The sequence below is a fragment of the Pleurodeles waltl genome, chromosome 2_2 (assembly GCF_031143425.1).
Source record: "Pleurodeles waltl isolate 20211129_DDA chromosome 2_2, aPleWal1.hap1.20221129, whole genome shotgun sequence".
Lineage (NCBI taxonomy): Eukaryota > Metazoa > Chordata > Amphibia > Caudata > Salamandridae > Pleurodeles > Pleurodeles waltl.
The window spans coordinates 823,156,023-823,178,180 of record NC_090439.1 but is presented as its reverse complement, the minus strand read 5'-3'; the positions used below and the strand labels follow the sequence as shown (position 1 = coordinate 823,178,180).

The 22,158-nt window shown below is 47.7% G+C and overlaps 1 protein-coding gene across 1 annotated transcript in view; it reads right to left on the bottom strand.

Annotated features, from left to right (window-relative positions):
- The window catches only part of RIPK2 (receptor interacting serine/threonine kinase 2), a 276,042-nt gene that overhangs the window by 167,016 nt on the left and 86,868 nt on the right, over positions 1-22,158 (bottom strand). Inside the window, exon 3 of the mRNA XM_069220445.1 lies at positions 5,882-6,037. Within this exon, the coding sequence (XP_069076546.1) occupies positions 5,882-6,037 (156 nt within the window). The remainder of the gene's footprint in view (positions 1-5,881; positions 6,038-22,158) is intronic.

Sequence of the window (22,158 nt, the reverse complement as noted above, 5' to 3'; positions counted from 1 at the left end):
AACATATCTGACCCATATACATATAATATATTAAAGCTATATAATGGGCAAAGGTTTCTGTGTTGGCCTTTATGATTGATGTTATCATTTGGTGGGACAAGTAGATTTTTTATAGGACTTGTAGATATCAGTTGCATTTCTTCCCCATTATAAGCAGTTTATTATACTAATTCCACAGCCTTATATTAGGTAACTTAACTCTCAGACTAAAAGAGTCAAGGTGTCATTGCATTAAGTTATAAATACACCCTTAAAATGCTTAGATTGACATATCAATGCATCCTACATGTACTGTTGGCCATCATTTAGACTCTATAGTCCCTTAACATGGACAAAATTACTAAAGAGAAGCCCATACCTATAATTTGGACTGATCATTTATAGCAAAGTGGAGTATTATGTAATGTGGGAGTTAGTCCATACCATGTAATACACTCACAATACCCCAGAGATGGTTGTGTTATTCACACTAGTAAATCCTTAGCTCAGTCCTTGTAGAGTGGCAGAGGGCAGTCAGGCTTTACTCACAAGAACATGTGTTGAGCATTTCACTGCACAAACGTGGACAATAATAACTGACACAACTCGAAAGAAATCCGACACCAATTTATAAAAATAGAATTTATTTTTATAGAAATTTAGACAATAAAATTAACAATATTGGTTCAGGAGAAACCGAGATAGCAATTTTTGATGTAACAGAAAATAACTGCAGGAATGGCATTTAAAGTTGCATTGAATTCAATGGAGAAAATGTCATATATAGCAAAAATTCACTTAACAAACTAATTGGATCAAGCCCTTGGGGGGGGGGGGGGTTAAGTTAGTGCAGTCTCTGGAAACAGATGACGACGGGCAGAGAAGCTTAACCTGGCCCATGGAGTCCCGGTGCAGTGTGGTTCTGGCTGCCCATTGTGCTGAACGGGACTCACATGGACGTCAATGGCAGGGATGTCACTGGTTAAAAATGACCACTTGGGGGTTGAGCTGCGAGGAACCCTTACAGGATTAAGCTAGTGGGGGCCTCTGGGACAGGCCACAACTGTCAGTTCACTTAGTGCAAGTCCGTGGGGTCCGGTTGCAAAGGCGTGCTGGCTATCCGAAGTACTGAACTGGGCTCGCACCAAAGCAGTTTTACCACTGGCACAATGTCGCGGACAAGGAGATGCAAAATTTCAGCTGCGGCTGTGTTGCCGATGTCAGGTGCAGGTTGTATGCATCAAGCAGGGTTTTAACCTGCCAGAAATGCACAACATTCCTTGGTCTCAGTACTAGACTGTTTGTGAAGATTATGGATGCTAAGGATCAGAGGCCCTTGTCTTTGTTAACCTTTTAGCTGCTTTGATATCATTGATCACAAGCTCCTTATTTCCAGACAAACAGAAGTTTGAATCAAGCCTCTCAAGCCATGGAAAATAGACGTTAGATTTGTGTAGGCCGATGACAATTGATTTTGGTCTGTCATCTCATTCAAGCTAGAGTGATAAAACAGATTCTGCGATAGCAGATATTCTTTTAGCTACAAGATGGTGGATATCTGAAGCTTAACATTGGTAAAGCAAAGCTACTTTTAATATCCCACAAAAACGAACGTAGGTAATCAGCGATGACCCTCAATTAAGGGCCTTATTCCTTCTTCTGATAGTATTTGCAACCTTTAGATATATATTGACTATATATGGACTGGCTTCTCAGATAACAATTATCACCAGATCATGCCTTTTTCATATTAACATTTTCACTACATCTTGCCTTTCCACTAGAAAGATCTCAGAAAACCTATGTTAAAAACTTTGATTCAGTCTAGAAATGATTTGGAAATGCCATTTTCTTAGCTGCCCGACAGAAATTCATCTCTCATATCCAGCTGATGTAAAATGAGGCTGCATGCCTTTTCAGTGTCCTAAAGAAATCTGAGCCGGTCACACACATTCAGGAAAGTCTTTATAGGCTACCTGTCATAACACGATCCTCCTAAACAACAACTAAACCCCAGGGAGCTATCTATCGATCTATCACCTACTGGCGGTGTCTCCAGTAGGTAGTTATAGTTAGGACCTAGTTTCCATTGAAAAAGCGTTTTTTGACTTAGCTATATTTTTCATGTGGTCTGATGAATCTTTATGAAATTTTCCAAATAAAGTGTGCCTAAGGGTCTTGATGTACATGGAAAGATTCAGGGTGATCAGTCAAACAGGGGCACAGAAAAAGAGGGGTGTGCGGGAAGTTAAAAAAATTGTGTTTTCCATTTTAATTCCCATATGGATTTTGAACACGACTACAGAACGAACCGCTGGACGGAATTACACCAAATTTGGTAGAAAGGTTTCTTTGGTCCAGAAAGCATGCTTTTTGTCATTTGGTGTAAATCCTTTCAGTATCTTTCAAGAAATTGAAGTAAATCAAAATGTGTATACCTAGGGTCACAAAGACTTCACAAATATTGTCGATCTCGTGCTGGGATTTGATTGGCTGCCAACACTTCAACCAGGAACTGTTGGCAGCCATTTTGGAACTCAGTCTCAAAAATAACAACAACAAAACAAGAGAGAAAAAGGGGGTCAGAGTACGTTTATCCTAACCCCAAAGCCTTGATACAGCGGTGCCACTGGTACCCTGCCAGAGCAAAAAGGATTTTTTTTTTTTTAACTCACGGTGAAATTTGCAAATTTTGCAGTGAATTTAAAAAGAAAAGAAAACATGCCTCGTCTCCCCTGCTTGTTCTGAAGAATGCCCCAAGCTGGTCAGGTTCTGGGGGCATTTATAACTTACATAATAAAATGGAGGGTGGTGCCTGGAACCCACCTCCAAAGTGGCCTCGAGTAGGTAGTGACTACAGTGTGGTGCTCCCAGCCGGCGCCAATTAAATACAAGTGTCAATGAAAACTCAGTGAGTGACAACCGCTTGCTTTTATAGAACCCACGTGAGGGTGTTTGAGCCTTGGTGATAAGTCACAGAGGATCCGTGAGATGTTAAGGACCCTGAGTATAAACTATGGATAAGGGGAAACATTTTGCACGCAATTGAAAATTAGTGAATACCTAATGGTATGGATAAAAGTGAATATACTTTTCCCCAAGTCAAACAGAAATTATTTGTTTGTGTGAATTTGTGCTTCTTTATATCTGTTTTACAGATAACCAACAGTGTGTGTGTACAGATAGGGAGAAGTACTCCCTGACATATGAACGGTATGAAACCCATATCAAAGGACAGGTAGGGGATAATCATAACGGGGCAGTACAAAGGTCCTGATGAAGGCCGAGTGACCCAAAGGGGCAGTGAAAAACAGCCGAAACATGTTGACACAAATAGAAACTGGGGTAAGCATGTCATGAGTTCCGGAGATCACCACCAGAGGTATATTTCTTAATCCTGCCCAGGCGGTACTATAATAAAGATTTGAGAGTGACCGATCTGAGACAGTTTTATAAGTCTGTTGTTCATCCTTGGTCCTTGTGCTTGATGTTGTTTATTTGTTGGGTGCAATTTTATGTTCCCCCACCCTTTCTGCTCCACTCCGACTTGGGATTGTGTTGGAGTGTGTTAGCAGTAGCCCGATGATGAATCATGCACAACTTGTGGGGGAGGGCAGTTTTTTCATAACTGGTTATTATCCCCGTTGGGGATAATGATGCACTGGTTGTTTCCTGTCCTATAGTTTTATTGTTTGTAACTAAAACCTGTGCCCTAAGATAACTACAACTCAAGCCCTCGCCATGCACTGCTAATTACCTCAGATATTACATCACTCGTGTCATCTTTTATAACATCATTGATAATATCAATGCAACAGCAGTAAACGTATTGGTGAGATAACTGTGCATGACAGGGGCGCAAGTTATAGTTACCTTAGGGTACGGGTCATAGTTACTTCAGTTAACCATAACTGCTGAATTTCTATAGTTTTGTGAAGTAAATTCAGAACCTAACTAGAACGTCCCTGTAACCTGGGAGGTGGTGGTCCCCAGGGCCATCTATGGCTCCACGAGGGGGGACGGGCAGCCACCCTTCCTCATTCAAACTTTCCCCAGGGAGTTGGCGGTCCCCAGGGCAGGGGCCCTGATGGATTAGTTCAGCCCTTGGGAAGCAATGGTCCCAGGCCTGGGATGGGGGTGGGGTACCCTCCCATACGATTAAGACGGGATCTGCCCCGGTTAGGAGGTGGTCCATGGGGCCGGGGATTGGGGCAGAGATCTACAGGCACCCGTATATATTTAACAGCATTTTCCCTTGGGATGTGGAAGTCCCAGAGGGACGGGGATACCGCGCAGGCCCCCCCTTGCATAAATAGCATACACTACCCACAGAGGTGGCGATCCCTAGGGGTTAGATATGCCCTAGGAAGGGGGTCGCTTGCACCACCCTCCTATTTTTCCCATAACGCCCCCTGGACCTGGCCCACCTGCGGGCAATATTTTTAAAAAAGCATGGGAGACACTTTTTTTAGGGTCGAGCCTGCGTTGCATGCGCTCGCGCATGCGTATCGCAGCGAGACGCTTTTGTATTTAGAAAAGGGCTCGGAGCCCAGTCAACTTCACGTCAGTGTTTTTTATTGGTTTGTGGGCTTGCCTAATAAAATCTGCTTGCTTTCATTAGTCGAAGGCATGCATACGCCATGCCTTTTCCGGTGGCTAGCCCTCCTCGAGCGCAGCGACCAAGTACAGAAAACATGCAAGGCTCACTGTTTTCCATCGGGCTCGTGGACTTCTTTTTCTCTAATTTACGAGCGCGATCTCGCTTGGCAGAAGTCGAGCGCTTTATATAGTTAATTTAACTTTTTCGGGTTATGTACATAAATGCACTTTTGCCCGATAGGTGAAAAGTCGGGTTATGGCGTTTACAACGCGATCAGCTCTAACATGAGCAAACGCGAGACCCGTTGCATTGTAAATGGTTGTTTTTTTTTGCTATAATAAAGACACTGCGAAATTTACATATCCGAAGCGATTTGTGTAGTGATTTAAAAAACAAATACTTTTAAGTCGTGGAGGGCCCTAGGGGACCCCTGAACCAAGGCGGGGGGGGAGGGGTTAGGGTTACAGACAGATCCTGCCACTTTTCCTTCTTTTTTTTTTATACACTCAGCTGAACCAGAGTCTCAAAATGGCTGCCAACACTTCCTGGTTGAAGTGTTGGCAGCTAATCAGATCTCTGCACATGATCGGGAATCTTCAAAAAGCCTTTGCGCCTCCAGATATACAAATTTGGTTTTCTTTTAATATTTCAAAAACTACTGAACAGATTTACACCAAATAAAAAATAAAAAATGTTTCTGGACCAAGAGCCACCATTCTGCCAAATTTGGTGTAACTACGTCCAGCAGTTTGGGCTGTAGTTGTGTCTGGAATTAAAATGTGCAATGCACATTTTTTTTTTACACCCCCCCCCCCCCCCCCCCCCCTTTTTCTTGGCCCCTGCTAGACAGGTCACCCTTGTTCCCATGCATAACAAGGTTCTTGGCCACACTTTTTATGGAAAATTTCATGAAGTTTCGTCAAATGGTGCCAAAGATAGAGAGAGGCGAGTCAAAAAATGCTTTTTCAATGGAAACTAGGTCCTAACTATAACTACCTACATGCGACTGGCAGTAGAAGAGAGAGATACACACACACGCACAAGTCCGCCTACCCCCATGGTCCCATTTTTACCATTAACCACCTGGTCTACATATTTTTCATTCACTTTGTCTTCTTTGTACCACCCTGAATTTTTTATTGTGATTATTGTTGTTCTTGTATCATCTAAAATTGTCAATAAAATGAAAACCTTAAATAGTTAAAGTGGTCTATACTCGAGCCATGTATGGCACCAATAATGGCTAATCTTCTACAAAGCAGAATACAATCACAAATTAGAAAACATCAAAACAGTTCTTACCTTTATGTGGAACTCATTATCCATTAGGATATTCTGTGTTTTTAAGTCATGGTGCAGCAGTGGGGGGTTCATGTTGTGAAGAAAATTAACTCCCAATGCAATTTCATAAAGAATACGGAACCTCAATGACCAGGGAATAACAGGAAAATCATTTTTCTACAACAAAAATGCAAGGAAAAATGTTTGTTCTACATTTAGTATGCACTGGCGAAAGTAAATAGGACACACTCTTAATACAAATAAATTGAATGTGGCGTGCCCGTAATGAACATTCTCTCTATAATTACACGTTTTTACTGAAAGCTGCACCTGAAATAATTAAAGCAGTTAGTATTCTACACATTATTCATGGGCACAAGTGAATTTATCTATTAGAATTCTAACGAAATAAGGGTTAGCAAAGCCAGTGGGCTTGTTTTGAACTTTCAGCTATAAGCCACATCTATCAGTGTCGCTAAAGCTTGTTTTGGAGTCAACCAACTGAGCACAGTTTTATTAAGACAAATGGTGTGTTTGGAGCGAGTGTGCTACGACATTTTAGTGACTTTGAATCATCTGAGGCTTTTTTTGTTTTTAATATTCTTTTATGCGTCTCTGTGAAGTGGTAAAATTGAATGGTCTTGCTTAACAGAAATATAATGCTGCCACGTCACAAACCTCATGTAACAACAAGCATCGGCATAGCCAATAGGTTTGCCAATATGTTTTAGCTATGATGCACACTTGTATGGCTGCTATTCAGAATGGGTAAAAGGGTTTGGTGTAAAGTAGAGTTAAGTGTCCTAAAGTGGAGTAGTGAAGTGTTATGGAGTGGTGTAGAGTTAGTGGTATTGTATATTATGAAGTTGCGTGTAGTGTTGTGGAGTGTAATGTAGTGAGTATAGTCTTGTATAGCTTAAGGGTGTAGAGTTGAGTGGAATAGGTTGTTAGAGCATAGTAGAGCTTTAGAGTGGAAAAGTGTGTTGTGGAGTGCTATAGGCTGTTCTGCAGTGGTGTAGAGCAGAGCTGAGTGGCATCAAGTATGTTGTGTAGAAATAAGCAAATGAAGGCTACATAACCCAAACATTAATTCTCAAAGTCCAGTAATATAAATAATGTCCATGACAATATAGAGTGAGGTGGCTGTAGGAAGCTAGGTTCTGGTTGCAGGACCCCCACACACTGTTGCATGGTTTTTGATGCAACTTTGATTGAAGTGCACTTAGTTCCAGCTAACCAGGTCCCCAATGCCAGTGTTCCTTCCCCCCAAATAAGACACCTGGTCACTTGATCTCAAAGTGGCCAGGCCCTTTAGCACTTTTTCTAAGTCCCTAGTAAACAGTACCTCTGGTACCTAGGGCCTAGGTACTGAAGAGAGTCCCCCATGATCTGTAGCACAGTTTATGCCACTCTAAGGGACCCAGTACCAAACTGCATGACAAGTTGCTCCCAAAATTGAAACCACAACATGGTACACAGTTTGTGTGTTATGTCCCCTAAAACCTGCATGTAATAATTTTAAGTCAACCCAACAGAAGGCCTTACAACCCTAAAGCAATGTTTTTGTTCTGCCTGAGGGAAGGATCTCCAGGGCAGATAGCAGTGTGTCACCCAAGGGTCTGACTTCTTGGGAGTTGCTGGACAGACAGGCAGAGAAGGTGCACCAGTCTGAGTTAAAGAAGCTTAAAATGGAGATGGAAAAGAAGAGGCTGGCCATTAAAAACAGAAAAAGATGGTCTTGGCTCATTAGCTCAGTTTGAGAGAGCTGGATCAGAGGAGCCAGTCTAGCAGAGATGGTGGCAGCAGTACCTCAGTGCAGCTTGAGAGGAGGGTGCCCATTCCTAAAGATCTGGAGAAGGATTACAAGAGGGAGGATGACATCTATCTGTGGTTCAAGGTATACGAGTCTGCTCACCACATGAACGTGGTCCCAGAAGCACAATGGGGCGGGTCTGTGGAAGCACTTTGAGGTAGAGGGGATGGACACACTGACAGCAGGGATGTATAGTTTACAGAGAAGGGAACTGTCAAGATTTGGAGGTAATATGTGTGCCCATATGTTAATGCTGTTCAAACTCGTATTTATGGTTCATTAATTAAGAGCCTTCCTTATTAGGGTGAGCACTGTAAATTAACGTTTTGGGTGACACTTCACTACTGACAGTGGTTCCAGTAAAAACATGTTTTTTTAAAAAGTATACATGTTTGAAAAGTTTAACAATATGAGTCTAAGTATATCACTCCCAGAATGCTCTGTGATTAGACGCAAATGTTTGCAGAAGATTGTAAGCAAGAGTAATGAATCTTTGCTTTCAAAATAAAATGTTGAGGAAAAAATGCAAGCAGGAAAAAACGTTACTGTGAAATATTAGGAGCTATTTCTTTGAAGCATCATTTAGTAAAAAGTGTTAATGCATGGTAGTATTTCAAAAAAATATTCCTAATGGAAAATCCACGTAAACTTTTTCAACAAGATTATGGGAAGCATGAAAATAAACAAGCACCTGCAAAGCCAAATTATTTGACATTTGTTTGGGAGTCTTTTGGTTTCTCCAGTTCGTGTTTCGCTTTGACATGGCATTTGTAACACTTTATTGTTGTTGGACCTGCCAGGCCATCACCATTGTAACAAACACTGGCAAAAGGAACAAAAGGTTTTGGTTATCAAAAAGCACACATTGCCACCAGTGGTGTAACAAAAGCTCTGCAGCCCCCACCCCCGGGTCACCCCTCAGCACAGCACCTGCCTGAGTGAGTCTGGAGGGGGGACCCTCCATGTTCTTTGCAGGGGTGGGGGCTCTAGGTTCATTACATCACTGATTGCCATTGTGTTTCCTGGCACTGAACAAAACTACTTTGAGCATTAGTGTGCTCCTTGTGGAAGAGAGGAATCTGATCATTCACAGTAAAGTCAGCTGATAGAGAGAGAGAGAGAAATAGAAGTTTTATAAAAACAAAATGGCTTTGTTAATGCCAGACCTAATTAGGGACCCAATTTTTAAAGAAAGTCACAGAAGTGCACCCATGGTATATGTCTTCGAATTAGTGGCTTTCATGAATTCACAAGAACTTACAGAAGTAGACCAGGAAATCGTACTCCTAGAAAATATGTGTGAACTGTATTTTATCACGAGCAAATATGCATGTGTAGATTTTCTCATGTGAAAATCTGTTGAGTGTTTACAAGTTCACTTTCCCTCCAACCACTCTTTTCCCCAACCCTGGAAGACTTCTACTTCTGCCCTTGTCAGGAGTACATTTCCAACCTTTCTCATTATGGGAGAAGATCAGAGAAGAGCTGGTGCACATTCTTAAAATATTCAAGTTAGTAGGTTTGCAGACTCAAAAGCATTTCAGTCCTGGAACTATTGCTTACTGCTTCCTCCAGCCCCAGTATGTAGATCTGCGGAAAGGTGGCAAAATAAGGAAATTGCTATAGTAGGGATTGAAATTGCAAAGATTCAAGCTATAGTAGTAGCCTGGAATAGTAGCCTGGAATAAACTGAGAGCCTATTAGCAGAGTTGTTACATAATGGGATTGCTACCATAATTTGTCGCTGCAATACATGGCACCAAAGGGACAAATAGATTTTTTTTTACCGGACAAGTAGATTTTAAAAGCAACCTGTCCCATGGACAAGTAGATATCTGATTAAATTCCACACCCCTGCTGACATCCGTAGGGGATCCTCAAGGACTCAGGTACTCTATCATGAAGGATGCCTTACTCATCAGATAAGGTGTTACTCCTGAGCAGTATAAGAAAACGTTTAGGTCCTATAAGAAGGAATCCCAACCTTGGTTGGAGCGTGTAGACTCTTTTTGGATGTCAATGGATTGTTGGGTGAAGGGCGGTAAGGTGACAACTTATGAGGGGCTGTACAATTTGATTGCGTGGGAGCACTTGTATAGTCTTTGTTTTGCAGAGCTGCACCAGCACCTAATTGACGGCAAGTTGACTGACTCCAGGAAGCTTGCTCAGGAAGCGGACCAGTGGGAGAGCACCGGGGTCCAAAAGCGATATTGGGGAGACTCCGTCAAGGGTGGGCAGGGTGCCCATCAGAAGAAGTGGGTGGGGGGTAAGAGTAAACAGGAGGAGTTTTCTAAAGGACCCCAACCTAGTTCCCAGAGTAAAGATTCCCAGCCCCCCAGTTCAAAAGAAACCATGGTCTCTACAGGGAAACATGCAGATAGGGGTCCCCACATGTGATCACGGTGGGCCACATGAGAAGGGAGACCAAATGTCCCAAGGGGACACTGTAGGAAAGTACCCTCTTTCTTGGCATGGTTACCCCCATTTTGTGCCGGTTGTCAGTGCGCTTGACTGTGTTCACTGGGATCCTGCTAACTAGGACCCCAGTGATGTTGGCAGGGAACTCTGGGAGCATCTGAGTGGCCAGTGCCAGCAGGTGACGTCAGAGCCCTCCCCTGATAGGTGCTTACCTGGTTAGGTGACCAATCCCCCTTTCATGGCTATTTAGAGACTCTCCTTTGGGTGGTTCCTTAGATTCGGATTCCAAGACACCAGCAGGAATCCTCTGCACTCTCCACTTTGACTTCTCACTGAAGAAACTGCATCTGGAGCCTCTAGGAACTCTACACCCTGCAACAAAGAAGCAAGGCGCCTTCTGCAATAATGTATCTTCAGCTTCTGCCAGCAACTGTAACTGTTTCCCGGTCGTGTATACTCTGAGGACAGTCTGTCTTCAGCCTGCACTAGAAGAGCGAAGGAATCTCCCTTGGAGTGAAGGAGTCACTCCCCTGTTTCAGCAGGCACCTACTGCAACCGGCTGCATGGATCCCCTCTCCTGCTGAGCTGCGTGGATCCTGCATCACGGTCGGTGGACTAAATTGGCCCGACGTGCCTCACGTTCAACTTTGTTGGAGGTAAGAGCTTGCCTCCCCACGCAAGACAGTACCCCCATTCACTGAGTGTTTTGCAGTTGTAAAAGCTTGATGGCATTCTTTCTCCAAGTACTTCGGGCATCTTGTTTCTCCGGCCCCTAGCACTCTATCCTACAACGCACAGCTTCCTGAGTGGTTCTCTGTCGGCGTGGGAGCCTTTGTCGTAGTGCTGCGTGGGCCTCTTCTGCAACTTCTTTGTCCCCGTGCTGTGGGACTCCTGTGCACGCTGCCTAGTCCTCTGTGGGCTCTTTGAGCTGCTGAGAGCCATCTCTGACCCCATCCAGGGATGAGTTCACTTGGTCCTTCCTGGTCCGGGCAGTGCCTTTTTCCGCTAACTGCGAGCTTTGCGTTTGCCAAGGCTTGTTGGCATTCTCCAGCAATGCATACCAGACTGCAATCCTCCATCTGGCGTGGGACATCACTTGCATCCTCCAGGAACCTGACTCCGTCTTCTTGGTGCAGTATTGACTGTTCTTCTTCACCGGTGGTTCTTCTTTTGTTCCTTCATTTGGGTTAGCAGGGGCTCCTGTTCTTCCTGGACTCTTCTGTGCTTCTTGGAATTGGTCCCCTTCTTCCACATGTCCTCTTGTCCAGGAATCCATTGTTAGTGTCTTGCAATCCCATCTGGTTCTTGCATAATCCTTCTTTTCGTTTCTGTGTGTGTTTTAGGAACCTTACTGTGGTTTACTCCTGCTTTTCTGGTCACTGGGGTGGGTTATACTACTTACCTTTGGAGTTATCTAGTACTCCCAGCTCCCCTCTACATACTACAATTGCCTAGGTGGGAGACCGACTTTCGCATTCCACTTTCTTAGTATATGGTTTGTGCTCCCAAAAGGCCCATTTCTAACTATTGTGATTTTCACTAATTTCACAGTTTTTATGCCTATTTCTGCAAACTAGTGTATATAATTTGTGTATAACTTATCTCCTAAGGGAGTATTGCCTCTATGGTATTTTTGGTATTTGTGTCGCCAAAATAAAGTACCTTTATTTTTGTAACACTGAGTCCCTCCTTACGACCCTGGCGGTCGCTGATAAAGTGGCAGTAATACCGCCAAATTATGACCATGGCGGTGATATCTCTGATAGACAGCCAATGTACCACACCGACCGCCAGGGCGGAAACAACAGTCACCATGGCGGTATCCGCCTACAGCCAGGCAGACGAGAAAGTACTGCTCATCATATTTTGACACACAATCCTGGCACCTTTTCCAGGGCGGTACCAACGCCATCAAAAGCCTGGCGGAAACACATCACAGAAGAGAAAGGACTCGCCATTGGAGACACAGGGAAGAACCATGCCGCCATAGAACCCGAACTGCAAGACTTTCCGATGATCTTGTACGTTATGCTCCACCTGGAACACCAATGCCGACGAAGATAGCGACTGGGAGTACAGCTGCCTAGCACACAAGGGAGGGTGGGAGGAAGAAGAGTGTGACACACACACGCAGCACATACACGCGCCATACACACAACCATATGCGTTACAAAAACAATTTGACCACGCAAATTTGCAGAATAATGCAAAGACAACAGGAACTGATGAAAATGATTGTAATCAGTCCAATAATAAAATCAAAAATCCGATTTGGCCATGAAACAGATCAGTACACTTGTATAAAAAAAGGGACACTGCCCAGTTCATAGTTCAAAGGGCCCACATGGCCACAGGGCACAGTACAAGGCCCCACTCGAACCTTGCACCAATCCAGATAGAATACCACAGGGGCATCAGTTGTCAAATAGGCAGGCACCTCAGGGGGAGGGGGGACACCTCAGCCGGATGCGGGAACAAGCCCAATGGTTTTGGAGGGGGCAACATGCCCATTGCTCTTTGTCCTGGGGGGTGCAAGGCTACAGTCTCTCACATGGGTGTCTTGTCCACTGGTTCTGGAGGGGGCAACATGCCCTGTGCTTTGTCCTGGGTAGTGCAAGGCCACAGTATCTCAAGCGGGGTCTTGCCCACCGGTTCTGGAGGGGGACAACATGCCCTGTGCTTTGTCCTGGAGAGTGCAAGGCCACAGTCTCTCAAGTGGGTGTCTTGCCCACTGGTTCTGGTGAGGGCAGGCTGCAGAGCAGCCCTTAGAGGCTGGAGTATATGGCGTCTGCCACGAGTGATGGCTGCACTGTGGTGGTGGTTGTGGGAGGCTCCTGTTCAGCCCCTGCACCCTCTGATGGCTGCACTGTGGTGGTGGTTGGGCAGACTCCTGCTCAGCCCCTGCACCCTCTGATGGTTGCACTGTAGTGGTGGATGGGGGAGGTTCCTGCTCAGCCCCTGCACCCTCTGATGGCTGCACTGTGGTTGGGGGAGGCTCCTGCTCAGCCCCTGCACCCTCTGATGGCTGCACTGTGCTGGTGGTTGGGGGAGGCTCCTGCTCAGCCCCTGCATACTCTGATGGCTGAACAACCATGGCTGGCAGTGGGGGCCCTGTGACAGCTGCTGGTGGCGGCGGTGTTTAACTGGAAGCTTCCGCTGGCATAGATTGCCTCCTCTCCTCCTGCTCAAGGGTTGGGAATCCCTTACCCTTCCTGGCACTGGTGGATGGGCTCTCCCCCCCCCTCTGCCTGCTGGTGCAGGCTCCTTCCCCTTCTTTCCAGCTGGTGCAGGCTCCTTCCCCTTCTGTCCAGCTGGTGCAGGCTCCTTCCCCTTCTGTCCAGCTGGTGCAGGCACCTTCCCCTTCAGTACTGTTGGCCTTGAATCCTTACCACCACGAGTAGGTAGTGCTACCACTGGGCCCGTGGACTGTTTGGCTGAAGTGCTGGGCTGAGTCCTTGCTACCCTGCCCATATGTGCAGGACAGGGGTAGGGGTAGGGAAATGGTCAATTGTGGAAAAGAAAAGCTTTTTAGGGACGTTGTGGAAGGAAGAGGGAAGAGTAATGGGAATGGAGGACGAGAGAGTGGTTGCTGGAGGTGTCTGCTGGATTTGGGTGCAGGTGCGTGGGCTGTATACTGTTGTGAGTGGATGGCTGTTGGGTGTCTGAGTGCTTGTGTTTGTATACATTAGGAGGGGGGTGGACGGACACGGTGGGAGAGGACACAGGGGACGCATGCAATGATGTTGTGGAGGTTTCTGCCAGTGAGGTGTGTGTTCTGCTCGGTGTGGTGATGATGCTAGTAGTGGATATTGATATAGTGCATGCAGGTGTGAGAGTTGATGCAACTGGGAGGGAGGTGGAGGAGGAGGGGGAGACAGTGGAGATGGTGGATGTTGTTGTGTCTGCAACTGAATGGTGTTTGTGTGAGTGCCTGTGGGATGAAGTGTGGTGCTTGTGTTTGCCTGTGACATTCTAGGGTGTTGCCTTGTGTGCATGCTCATCTGCCGGTGTGCTTGGGATGGGTTGGGGTTGAGGGGACTGGGACTTGGAAGTGGAAGCTGAAGGGGGGACGGTTGAAATAGGGACAATGGCTGCCATCAGAGAGGAGGACAGAGCCTGAATCTATCCCTGTTGGGACACCAATCCACTGTGAATGCCCTCCAGGAATGCATTGGATTGCTGCATCTGGGCTGCCATCCCCTGGATGGCATTCACAATGGTTGTTTGCCCTACAAAGATGGATCTCCGGAGGTCAACAGCCTCCTCACTAAGGGCAGTGGGGCTCACTGGGGCAGGGCCGGAGGTGAAGGAGATACCCACCCTCCTGGGTGAGCGGGCATGGGCAACTCGCTGAAGGGCTGCTGGGAGGGAGGTGCTGGTACAGGGGTGGTGGCTGTACCTGCAGCTGGGGTGGTCACAGAGGTGTCCCCTACCACCATGGAGCTGCCAGTGGAGAAGGTATCAGAGTCTGTGTTGTCCCCTCCAGTTTCCACCATGGTGCTTCCCTCGCCCTCTGTCCCACTGGTGCCCTCAGCGTCGGTGGACTCTGCCTCAAGGGTCTTGTGGGATGAAGCTCCCTCCGTCACTGGTGCCTCTGCTCCTCTGCCAGATGATGCTAATGCACATAAGGACAGGATGACAAAACAAGAAAGGGGGTGAGAGAGACAAAGGATAAACAGGGTCAATGACTGCAACAACACCACAGTTGGCGTACACAGCACCCTCAAACACAGACAGGCCTACGAAAAATGCATGGCACTACCAGTGAAATGGCTAGTCACTAAAGAATGAGGAGGGGCACAAACCGCCAACTGCAGCACACCTGGGACCCACGCAGCCCTGCCCAGGAGTGAATACTAACAAGCTAGGTAAGCAGTATTTCCCAGAGGATCTACGCTGCTATGTCTGGCTTGGCCTAGGGGCACCCAAGGACACACAATCACCACCCGGATACCACCCCACCAGCCGTAGGTTGTAATGATAACCACTGTACTCACCACCTTGTGGCTGCTGTGATGCCCTCAAGCGCCCATCCAGCTCAGGGTAGGCCACTGCCAGAATGCGGGCCATCAGGGGCGTCAGGGTCTGCCGGGCACCCCTTCCTCGTTGGGAGGCCATCCCCAGATGGGCCTCCGCGGTCTTTCGTGCCCAGCATCTCAGGTCCTACCACCGTTTACAACAGTAGATGCTCCACCTGCCACAGACCCCCGGGTCCACCGGTCCTTGGCAATGGCATGCCATTTTCCATTCTTTTGATGGGTGCTGACCTGCAGAGGCAATAGAGACAGGAGAACACCATCAGACAAACAGTCCAGTTTGTCACACAAATGGCCCACCATACCCGTTCGCATCACCATTGGCACACACATAGCCCAGCCCACAACATGTACACCGACAAGAGGACATCTACCTCCCCCTTACACAAGGCCTTCACACACAACTCCAAGCATTCATGCCACATGCATCGTGCACAAGGTGTACTCACATGTTGGTCCAGCGGCCCATACAGCAGTCCGTACTGAGGTAGGACCCCATCCACCAGTCGTTCCAACTCCTCCGAAGTGAAGGCTGGGGCCTTTTCCCCGGTCACACGGGCCATGGTAGGTCCTAGACACAGGTCACAGCAGCACATACAGTGTAGGTCCTCTCCTATGGAAGGTCAGGAAACAAGTGAGGAATCAAATAGAAAATGGCAGTCACGTCTGAAGCGGTGCATACCGTCACCACCGGCGTAGATCACCATTGCCACAGTACACTATAGGGCCCAATATTAACCAATGAGGAAGTTCACGACCGCCTACCGCCACGGCGCACAACGTCAGCGGCATTACCTCACTTCTACCTGTTTCTACACACAGGACAGGCGTTTCAGAGGGGGTGACAGGCCTATTGATTATTGCTGCGTCACTGGATAAATAGGCACATACTTCACTAATTACACTGTCCCATAACATGTTTGCACATTGTGGACTGCTGTTGTGGCTCCATTGTTCAGTTTGTGACAGTCTACTCAATCTTGTGTCCCTTAGATACCTAACGCTGCGGATGAATAGGAGATGGAGACATACCCCCATGTACAGACCCCTGGTGGACTTGGCTACACTGGAGGACAGGCACATAATACTCACCTATAGACTGGACAAGAGCTGTGTGCCCAGTTGAACCTGACCTCATATCTGCTATCCGTCACCCCACTGGGATCCCCCTTCTTGTGCAAGTGCTATCAGTGCTCCATTTCCTGGCAACTGTTTTTTTCCAAGTGACAGTGGGCTTGGCAGCAGGAATGTCACAGCCAATGTTCTCAAACGTGCTAACAAGAGTGTTGTCTGCCCTGATAAAACACATGTGCAGATACCTTGCATTCCCCCAGGTTGAGGACTTGACCACTTTAAAGGCCGGATTCTATACAATGGGACATATCCCCAATATAACTGGTGCGACTGATGGAACCCCCCCGCCGGAATGAACAGGTATTCAGAAATCGGAAAAGTTTCCACTCCATGAATGTGCCGATGGTGTGCTTGGCGGACCAATACATCTCCCACATCAATGCTAAGTATTCAGCGTTGGTGCATGATGCCTTTGCCCTGAGGAATAGCAGCATCCCAAATGTGATGGCCCAACGACAGAGGCACAGGGTGTGGCTAATAGGTGAACCCTGGTTCCCACCCAGTATATGTTGGTGCATGCCTATGGTGTTGGCCATATAGGATAATGTTTGGCTAAATGTTGTCCCTAAATATTTGCAGGTGACTCTGGTTACCCAAACCTATCATTGCTGCTGACCCCTGTGAGGAATGCCTGGACAAGGGCAGAAGAATGTTATAATGAGGCACATGGGGGAACCAGAAGATCACTGAAAGAACCTTTGGCCTCCTGAAGGCCAGGTTCAGGTGCCTCCATCTAGCAGGTGGATCCCTGTGCTACCCACCCAAGAAGGTCTGCCAGATAGTAGTGGCATGCTGCATGTTGCACAACTTGGCCCTCAGATGCCATGTACCTTTTTCCTGGAGGAGGAGGAGACTCGAGATGCCCCTGTGGCAGCAGTGAACCCTGAGGACAGTGAGGACGAGGAGGCAGAGGATGAGGATGGGACAACAGATCATCTGCGATAAATCAGTACTTCCAATGACACACAGGTGAGACAGTGCAACTTTACACTTCTATGACTATTGTTGTATTCTCTATGGCACTGCCATGCTGGCATTACCCACTTCTTTGCCCTACTTACTGTTACCTCTGGATATTCATTTTGCAGATGTTGGTGATATGACACATTCTCCTGGTGTTATCACAACAGCCAGCTACAGGTCACGAATTCTATGCTCATTCTATGTTCAGTTCATTTGCAATGGTTGTAGCTGTTTCAATCAATACAAATTTGCAATACATGAAATACTAGTAGGCGAGTTTTGTCCAAGGGTGTTTATTGTAGTGCTAAAATATATAGGGAAAAGTGCAATGGAATGGGGTGATGATGGAGGAAAGTCCAGCGTATTGTTTCAGTCTGTTTGTAGCACAGGTGCATTGTCCATGGGGACATAGGAAGGGGAGCAATGGCAGTTCAAGGTGGACAAGGTGGCTGAGCGGGACACAAGGGGGACAATCAGGAGAGTCTCATTTCCTGGCGGTGGTCTTGGCAAGTGTCTCTGGCTTCTGTCTGGTTCGCAGGGACCATTTGCGGGGTGGTTCACCTTCTGCAGGGGGAGGGGTGCTGGTGGCCTGTTGGTCCTGTGGCGGGGCCTCCTGGCCACTAGCGACAACGGAAGTGGAGGGCTGTTCAGATGACTGGCTAGTGGTAGGGACCCGCTGGTGTGACACTGCCTCCCTCATGATGTTGGCCATGTCTGCCAGCACCCCTGCTATGGAGACAAGGGTGGTGTTAATGGCCTGCAAGTCACCCCTGATCCCCTGATACTGTCCCTCCTGCAGCCGCCTGTTCTTCTGCACAATGTCTATGATCTAGCCCACTGTGTCCTTGGAATGTTGGTAGGCTCCCAGGATCTCAGACAGTGCCTCCTGGAGAGTCGGTTCCCTGGTCCTGTCCTCCACCTGGTGCACAGCAGTCCTCCCAGTGTCCCTTTTGACCTGTGCCTCTGTCCCCTGAATGTGTGCCCACTGCCACTGACCACAGGTCCCTGATTGTCATGTGTACGAGTTGTGGCCTGGGGTCCCTGTACAGGTGGACACACTGCTGATTGATGTGTCCTGGGGATAGAGGTGTGGGTACGCTGGGTGGGTGCTGTGGTGTTGGTTCCTGATGGGGGAGGCTCTGTGGTGGTCAGTGACTGGGCTTGGGTGACCGACTGTGCAGTGGTCCATGATGGGCTAGGTAGATCATCCAGATACTGAAGTCCAGTGTTACCGTGGACCTATTCTGTTGGGGGAATGGATACTGGTGGCACCTCCTCTCTAGTGACATTGGCTGGGGTACCTGTGGGGATGTAAATGATGTATTATGCTTCAGGTGTCTGACATTTGTACTTCTGTAGCTTCCCCTCTATGGTTGGTGTTCTCCTGCCAGCTTTTGCTTGTGTATGTTGGTGTATAGTGGTTATGATATCTTCCCTATGCTGTGCATGCTTTGGTGATGAGTGCCCATGCAGGGCTGGGAGGGGTGTCCATGCATTGGTAAAGCATGCAGGGATTGGCATTGGGATCAGTGTGACGTGATGGTGGACTGTGTGGGATGGGGTGGAGTGATGGGAGTGAGGGTGTGTGATAGCATGCAGGTATGGGGGGGGGTGATAATTGTCAAAAGTTGACTTACCAGTGTCAAGTCCTCCGCCAACTCCGGTGAGTCCCTCAGGATGCAGTATTTCCTGTACCTACTCCTCTCATGCTGTGAGGGAAGAGATGGGGGTCCACCACCAGTCCTCTGTATAACGAGCTGGTGTCTTACTGCTATGGAACGTACCTTCCCCCGTAGTCATTCTACCTCTTCCTGATGTCGTCCCTTGTTCTTGGGTGATGTCCCACGGCATTGACCCTGTCCAGGATTCTCCGCCATAGTTCCATCTTCCTTGCTATTGATATCTGCTGCACCTGTGCTCCAAATAGCTGTGGCTCCACCCTGGCTATTTCCTCAACCATGACCCTTAACTCCTCCTCAGTGAAAAGAGGGTGCCTTTGTGCTGCTATGGGTGTTATGTGATGTGTGTTGGTGAGGGTGTGTTGGGTAATGTGCTGGGGTGTGAGTGTCTAGCTGTCACAGTGGTCTTGGTGTCAGTCTCGTGGCAATGATTTGTATTCGTAAAGGGTTGTGGGTAATGTGGGTGTGTGTATGGGTGTCAGGTGTGTATTGTTTAAATTAGCCAATGTGGTGTTGTTTTGTCCGAGGGTGTCCTTTATGAGCGCAGCGATATGTACTGCCAATGGTTTACCGCTGTTGAATGTCCGCCGTGGTGATTTGTGGGTCATAATGTGATGGGCGTTGTTCTGTTGGCGTAACGGTGTGGGTTTTGAGACTGCTACTTTTGCACTGACCTTTGGTCTGGCAGATTTGTGTATATGGCTGTATTCTGTCAGGTGTGTGTGTGTGTGTGTGTGTGTGTGTGTGTGTGTGTGTGTGTGTGTGTGTGTGTGTGTGTGTGTGTGTGTGTGTGTGTGTGTGTGTGTGTGTGTGTGTGTGTGTGTGTGTGTGTGTGTGTGTGTGTGTGTGTGTGTGTGTGTGTGTGTGTGTGTGTGTGTGTGTGTGTGTGTGTGTGTGTGTGTGTGTGTGTGTGTGTGTGTGTGTGTGTGTGTGTGTGTGTGTGTGTGTGTGTGTGTGTGTGTGTGTGTGTGTGTGTGTGTGTGTGTGTGTGTGTGTGTGTTAATATGGTGGACGGATATTCACCAGCTCAGCAGTAAGTTGGCGGCCGTCAGCATGGCGGAGAGCGGCATTTACCACTAATGAGGGCCTGAGTGTTCTTTTTCATTTGTGTGACTACTGTGTGACTACTGTGGTACTGCATGAACTTTGCAGGTCTCCTAGATAAGCCACGGCTGCTCATCCAAGCCCTCGTGCTTGAGAACACTACGAAGTACAGGCAGTGGGTGACCATCAATGGACAGAGGGTGGAGGCTCTGAGAGACACAGGAGCCAGTGTGACTACCAGTGTGGTGTCTAAAGAGCAGTTATTTCCCCAAGCACTTCACCAAGTAGTTGCGGTAGACAACTCTGAGCACCTGTGCAAAGTTGTCCAGGTTCCCTTTGAGTGGGGAGGAGGTCTCAGGTTCCATGAGGGTAGCTGTGAGTCCAACCATGCCTGTTGATTGTCTGCTTGGCAATGACCCTGTGGATTCCCCTTGGTAGGAGGGGGAACACAGGTCTCACTTGGAGATGTTGGGTCTGCATGGGTGGGTGTGTGTGCCCACCCAGTCAACAGCAGCCCATCAGAATCATCAGGAGGCCCTGGAGTCTGAAATAATTGCCAGGTGCCTGCCAGAAGGAGGAACGGCAAGGGACATAGGAAACCCACCCCAAAGTTCCCAAGGCCTGGGAGGAGGCTGAACCTGTGGGGGACACCCTGGAGCCTACAGAGGAACAGGGGGCTGAACTGGGTGGAGGAGCCAGAGCTGACTCTGTGGCAGCAGGAAGGGGATCCCACCAGAGAAGCATCCTGTGAGATACATAAAAAATGCCCTACTCTGGAGGGTTTGCAGCACCAGGCTGCAGACCAGGCATCTGGCAAGGAGTCTGGATCACATTTGATTTATTGGGAGGATGGCCTCCTATTTAGTGAGCATAAGGTTGCTGAGCATGGGGCACCCCGTGTGCTGATAGTACCCCAGTGCTTCAGAGTTTTCCTATTGGGTCTGGCTCATGATAGGCCTTAAATTGGACATTTGGGGCAGGACAAGACCTTTGAAAGGATTCTCACCCACTTTTACTGGCCCCAAATACGCAGGCACTCAGATGTGTATTGCCAGTCTTGCCAAATTTGCCAGGCAAGTGGCAAGAGTGGAGGGAAATGTCAGGCTCCACTCCAACCTTTTTCTGTAGTCAGCACCCCCTTTGAAAGGGTGGGTATTGACATTATGGGGCCTCTGGATCCCAAGACAGCCATGGGCAACAAGTTTATCCTGGTCCTGGTGGACCATGCAAACCGGTATCCAGAACTAACCCTCTTAGATCAATCACAGCCACTGTGGTGGGCTGGACCCTGATGTTTTTTTTTTACCCATATGGGGTTCCCCAAGGAGGTGGTATCTGACAGGGGTACCAACTTCATATCTACTTATATGAAGTCACTGTGGAAGGGATGTGGGGTGATATACAAGTTCATAACTCCTTACCAACCGCAAGGAAATGGTTTGGTTGAGAGATTCAACCAAATCTTGAAGGGCACGATTATGGGCCTGTCACAGCCTATATAGGCAGAAGTGGGACATCCTCTTGTCATGCCTTCTGTTTGCTTACAGTGAGGTGCCACAAAAGGGAATTTGTGTTAGCCTTCGAGTTGTTGTATGGCCGCCCTGTGAGGGGACCTCTGAGTCTGGGGAAGGAGGGCTTGGAGAAGGCCTCCAGTAAGCCCTCCCAGGTTGTGTTCAGTTACATAATGGATCTTATAAACCAATCAGTGCACTTCAGGAAACTCGCTCAGGCAAACCTGGAAGTTAGCCAGGAGGGCATGAAACAGTGGTATGACCAGAATGCCACTCTGGTTGAGTTTCAGCCTGGACAGAAAGTGTGAGTAAGTGACAGTGAGGTTACCTATCTGGTGAACCTGTGGATTCCAAGGAACCCTTTAAGGGTCCTGCATGTGAACCGCCTCAAAGTTCACTTTGAGAGGTCTGAATTGACAATGCTCCTGGCAACAGATGATGGGGTGGAGAAAGAGAGTGAGCCTCTTCCTGGCCTCCTGTCTGCTCAGGAGAAAGATGGGTCTGTGGAAGGTGTGAACCTCTCCCCCCTCACTGACCCCAGAGCAACAGAGGGACTGCCGCCAGGTGTTGGGACAATTTTCCTCATAGTTTTCCTTGGTCCCAGGGGTCACTCATTTGTATACACTGGGGACACTCCACCGAAAACACAAAATGTGAAGGGTGACTGACATTAAGGATGAGGTATCCAAAATGTTAGCAC